This window comes from Culex quinquefasciatus, chromosome 2 (genome assembly GCF_015732765.1).
Source record: "Culex quinquefasciatus strain JHB chromosome 2, VPISU_Cqui_1.0_pri_paternal, whole genome shotgun sequence".
Lineage (NCBI taxonomy): Eukaryota > Metazoa > Arthropoda > Insecta > Diptera > Culicidae > Culex > Culex quinquefasciatus.
In genome coordinates, this window is record NC_051862.1 from 168,428,150 (window position 1) to 168,434,097 (window position 5,948).

General features: G+C 43.1%; 1 protein-coding gene across 1 annotated transcript; it reads left to right on the top strand.

The window, feature by feature from the left end:
- Positions 1-1,036: 1,036 nt before the first annotated feature.
- Positions 1,037-3,524, top strand: LOC6036362 (ATP-dependent DNA helicase PIF1). The gene is made up of 3 exons (XM_001846369.2): positions 1,037-1,398; positions 1,456-2,201; positions 2,256-3,524. Exons 1-3 carry the CDS (start codon positions 1,215-1,217, stop codon positions 3,318-3,320), a joined length of 1,995 nt encoding a protein of 664 aa, XP_001846421.2. The 5' UTR covers positions 1,037-1,214; the 3' UTR covers positions 3,321-3,524.
- Positions 3,525-5,948: the final 2,424 nt, after the last annotated feature.

A 5,948-nucleotide genomic window follows, 5' to 3' on the forward strand; every position in this document is an offset into this window, starting at 1 on the left:
AATCAGCGACATCCTCCAACTTGATGTCTTCCACCGCATTCGAGAGCTCGTCTTCCGGCACGGGTTGAAACTTATGCTGTTGTTGTTGTTGCCAACGAGTGCATCCCCCCCACGGACGGAACTGCATATTCCAGCAGTACTGGTGCCTGTGGACTTGTCGAGCTTCAATCAAACCATCCACATTAACGACCCCCGGGTCTTTTGTGGTCTCTATTGCAAGTTTCTGCTCGAACCTAGGAGTCCGAAGGCTTGAATGGGGAGAGCACCCAAACCTCTTTCTACTCCAAGGAACCTTCCACCCCAGTGTTTGAACTGACGACCTTTGGATTGCGAGTCCAACCGTCGCCAGCGATTCCACCGGAGTAGGCTTGGTTTGGTGTGTTGTTTGTACTTATGGCATGGAGACGACTCCTACACCTGGAATGACTTAACGGCCTAACAACCAAGGCCGGGACCGACATTTTACTTCCTCATCCGATGGAAGGTTGGAGCAGATGGGAATCGAACCCAGAATCATCCGCTTACAAAGCGGACAGCGTAACCATTCGGCCACGCACTGCCACTGATGTTTTTATGTTAACATTTAATAAAATCATCAAAAAAGTGACGTAAATTTGTGGATGGCGCCAAAGAGAAATCGTTACAAAATTTGATTCGGTAAATTGCCAAATAAAAAAAACAAAGCTAAAATTTCAGGGATCTAGACATTTATTCCTAATAGAGTTATCTACGTGCGCATGTATTGCGTGTACGTACACGAAAAAAAGTGAGGTTAAATTTTGTACCAGCCAGCAAAACAAATGGTGTGCTAGTGTGCGTGAGATCGGGCTTAGATAGCTCTATAAGAATCTGCCCGATTTTTTTAGGATAACTTTAATAAAAAGTAAATTGAAAAATATGAAAGATTCATGTCTGTTTGTCTTTGGCTTTAAAATGTCAACACTCGCAGCGCCCCTATCCGTCATTCCCCCAACTCCGTCAGCTGGTTTTAAATTTTTCGTGCACTTCCCCGCGGTTTTTTCTTCAATCAGTGTCCGTTCTTCTTATTGTTCGTTTGGATTTTTTGGTGATCGGATCCGCGCGTGTGTGGCATCGGTTGGCATTTTTCCGCAACAGGTTCTTCTGCTCTGGGGTCATTCCGATTCCCCGGACAGATTTTGCGGGCCGTTTTCTTTGTTCAAGTAGAGTAATTTGTGTAGTTTTTTTTATCGAAAATGGACCAAAACGACACCGCTTTGACGTGTGCCGTCAACGTTGAATGGCTTAATCCGTCCGGGATCGTAATCCGGAAGATTACCTACAAGCAGGCCCAACTCCGGATGATTCGCAACTCGCTGAAGGAGATATTTTTGGAGGTGTCGACGGCGAAGGCGACACCAATTAAAATCAAATTAAAAGGTAATAGTATTTTGATTTTTAACTTTATTCAAAATGACCGGAATTCTCCGCTCACAGGCTTCAAAGTGTTCTCCAACTTCATGTTGGACGGCAAGGCCACCATCCGGTTCAGCGAGGAGGAAAAGTGCACTGTGTTCCTGTCGAACGCTCCGCCCAGTCTTCTCGTGGCATTCCTCAAATTGATGGCGGTCAAAATTGCCAACTCCAGCTCGAACGGTCTCACGAAGGAGGAGTTGCTGAAGAAGACACGCGCCCATCAACTCTCGGACAAGCCCAACTCGTTCGACGACATCAGTCCGGTGACGAACGCGGAGTTGGCCCGCGCAAAGAAGATGGCCATTGGGAAGGGATCTACCACGACTCCGTCGCCGTCGCAGAAGCGCAAGCGACCATCTGGGGATGGCGTGGATCGACCTGCCCCGAAGAAGCTGTACACGGCGTCCCCGCTGACGTCGGTGGAACCGGAAGTGCTGAACGAGCAGCAGAAGGCGGTTCTGGAGGCGTGCAAGTCGGGCCGGAGTCTGTTCTTCACGGGGAGTGCGGGCACGGGCAAGAGTTACCTGCTGCGGAAGATCATTTCGACGCTGCCACCGGATGGAACCGTGGCGACGGCGTCGACGGGCGTGGCCGCCTGCTTGATCGGCGGCACGACGCTGCACTCGTTCGCGGGGATCGGAAGTGGAGAGGCTGCACTGCAGAGGTGCTACGAGATGGCATCGCGACCCGCTTCGGCCTCGATTTGGCGCAAGTGCAAGCGGTTGATCATCGACGAGATTTCCATGGTGGATGGGGATTACTTTGAGGTGAGTTGGTTTGAATGGTAGTCACGACCTTAGCTAAGTATTGCTCATTTTCAGAAAATCGAAGCCGTTGCGCGTTACGTCCGGAAGAACGACAAACCCTTCGGCGGAATACAGTTGATCTTGTGCGGAGATTTCTTCCAGCTGCCTCCGGTCGTAAAGCAGGACAAGCTCTCTCGTAACGCTTACTCCCAGAACCCGGACCAGGAACCGCTCGTTCGCTTTTGCTTCTCCACCAAGGCGTGGAAGGAGTGCGTCCAGTATTGCTATGAACTGACCGAGGTCCACCGACAGAAGGATCAGTCGTTCGTGTCCATTCTCAACAGTATTCGGATCGGTCGCGTCACGACGGAGATCCGCGACCGGCTGGCGGCCACCGCCAAGCAGAACGTCAACTTCGAGGGAATCCTCGCGACCCAGCTTTGCTCGCACACTTCCCACGCGGACACGATCAACCAATCAAAGCTCAACAACCTGACCGGCGAGGAAAAAACTTTCCACGCCATCGACAGCGATTCCCACATGACACAAACGTTGGACCAGCAGGTGCAGGCCCCAGGCAAGCTCACCCTCAAAATCGGCGCCCAAGTCATGCTGCTCAAGAATCTCAACATCGCCGAAGGCCTCGTCAACGGCGCCCGTGGTGTCGTCCTAAACTACGTCCAAGGCTACCCCACCGTCCAGTTCAAGAAGCGCCAACTCCTCGTCAAACCCGAAAAGTGGTCCATCAAAACGGCCGGCGGTCTCGTCGTAACGCGTGCCCAACTCCCCCTCAAACTAGCGTGGGCATTCTCAATCCACAAGTCCCAGGGCCTCACCCTGGACTGCGTCGAAATGTCCCTCTCAAAAGTGTTCGAAGCAGGACAAGCGTACGTCGCCCTCAGTCGCGCCCAAAGCCTAGAAAGTCTTCGCGTGCTCGACTTTGACTCGAAGCAGGTGTGGGCCAGCCCCCAAGTGTTGGAGTTCTACCGGGACCTGCGACGGCAGATTCGTGATCGCGAGATGATGGCGCCGATTGCGGTCAAGCGAAAGGACGGCGGCGGCGGCGTGTTGAAGAAGTCCCTCTCGGCGATGGGACTGACCAAGTCGATTATGAGCAAGCCGCTCGTAACAATCAACTAAAGAGAAAGATAGAAAATTACCTCATTTTCGTACCAACTATTCCGTATTTATGATTTTCCATACCGCTCATTTAGCAAGGCTTAAGTAAATGCAATTTATATTACTAGGATAAAATGACTCGATAGACTCGAACGAAACTATATATTAAAATTACTTATTTTCTGTACTGACTGCTATAAAAAACTGCCAACAAATAAAATGAATGAATAGTAAGTTATACTTGTTGATCTTTTCTTGTTCTCAGAAGGAATTTAATGAATATTTAATAGTAACTTTTCGTGTTAAAACGATACAAATCAAACTTTGGATATCTTTTGATTTGAATTGCTCACATCTTTTTTTTCGTTTTATTCTGAAATCTCTATTTTTTATTAGATCCTTAAACAAACGTAAACAATGAGTGTATTCCACTTACTCCGATGGACATTAATATAAGGTGTGAGGGCATCTCCACCGCAGGGACCTAATTGCGTTGCAAAGCTAATTTGGCACCCGCGTCAAGCCCACCGCGGTACTTGTGCGAGAGCTAATTTAGGTTCGAGTTCATCCGTGTTCATCCGAATCTAAACAAAACTCAGGTTAGCTCCGGGATCTACCGGGAGCAAATCGTCTGACGGATGGTTTTTTCAAGCAAAACAATGTGATTGGGCCAATGTGAGTTTGTAAACATAGAGGTTATCCTGCTCACGTCAGTAAATGTTTACATTAGGAGTGATGATTGATTTTTCGATATCAATTATTCGAGTTTGGAGATATTTTCCCTTCCGTGCTGCAAATTTACGCATGAAAAATGACTTTTGGTAATTTGGGGTGATGCAGTTTAGTTTTTTAGGTCAGATTGGGGCTGTGTTTGTTTAATTTTGGTCAACGCATTGTCGATCTACTACCGGACATGCAAGAGACAAGTCATTTGTATTGAGTAAAAAGCAAAATTCAAGCATAACATTTTAAATAAGCCAATACGGATTTGAAAACAAGCAATCCCAACAATCCTGTTCTTAATTTCTTGAATTCTTAAAATCTTAAATTCTTAAATTCTTAAATTCTTAAATTCTTAAATTCTTAAATTCTTAAATTCTTAAATTCTTAAATTCTTAAATTCTTAAATTCTTAAATTCTTAAATTCTTAAATTTTTAAATTCTTAAATTCTCAAATTCTTAAGTTTTTAAATTCACAAATTCTTAAATTCATACATTTTTGAAAGCCTGATTTTGAATTCAATTTTTGATAAAAATTGTGTTTGTGAATATTAGAATTTTGGGTTTTCGTAAATTTATATTTTGGAATTTCTTAATTTCAGATTTTGTAGCATTTGTTATTTGGCCATGTCATTTCTGAATAAATTAAATACTTTAATATTAAAATTATTATTCAATTCTGCATACTTTTTATTTAGAATTTCCAAATTATTTTTTTTTTACTATTGAGTTTTTCAGTCAGTTAATAGATATTTGTATGATAACTTTTAAGTTTGTTTTCACTCTGGTTTACTTCATTCCGATCCGTGTGGATCAATTGGACAGCACATTGGACTCACAATCCAGAGATTGCTGGTTGGTACTAGAAATAGTGGCAGACAGCTATAAAGACAACTTCTGTTTTTACTCATTTCGACCAAAAAACTATATCTGTCCATTTAATTTCAAAATTCTGCATGAGATTCGGCGGGGATTTTCAATATTATTATAACGAATACAATATTATTAAAACGTTTGTGAGTTTCAGTCGCATACAAAAAGGAAAATTCTTGAAATATATTTGAATTTTAATACATAATTCAAAAATGTTTAAATTTTCTGTGATGATTTGCTTATATCAAATATAGGTGGTTGATTATTTTTTATTTATAAAATACTAAAAAATGGTAAATATCACAATTTTTCAATTTAATAAAGTCGTTTTGAACCAAATTACTGATTTCTTCAATATCCATTCAAATTTGATAATCAAAATAAATTCAACTTCAACCAAACAGAGACAAATAATTCTAAAATCTCTGAAAACATTAGCCACCGGCAGCTCGGGGACTTCTCGAGCACCTATCTTGGCTACTCGACGGATCCCCGATGAACTTTTTCTTCGCTGAATGAACTCGAAGGCTAATTTAGCTTTAGCTTTGCTACTCGCGGTGCGAAAGTTGGGGTGCAAACATGTCGGGAGCAAATCGGATGAACTCTTTTAAAAAATATGAAAATGATATTTTATTGATGTACGCAACCAATTTGGACATATAATGCAATTAGAAGCATGTTCTATCATGCTAGAATGTAGTTTTATTGATTTAGATTAACAAAACGGCTAGAATTTGAAAATAAATAAATTAGATCCCCGCGGTGGGCTTGATTCGGTAGCCAAATTAGCTCCCAGCGGTGCGAAAACGTGTATTAGCTACGGAGCAAAGCTAAAAATGGGGATCCAACCGATAGGTTTGACACGCAATTAGATCTCTGCGGTGGAGATGCCCTGAGGAACTAATAGAAAAGAGTTCAGAAATTATTCGCAACTTCAACATAAATTGAATTAAATTATTGGAAAATAAACGCGAATAAAATGCATAAATGGCTCGATCCAAAATTATCACAGGAAAGCAGATTTTTAACTTTGCTAACAGCAGGGTGGCCAATCAA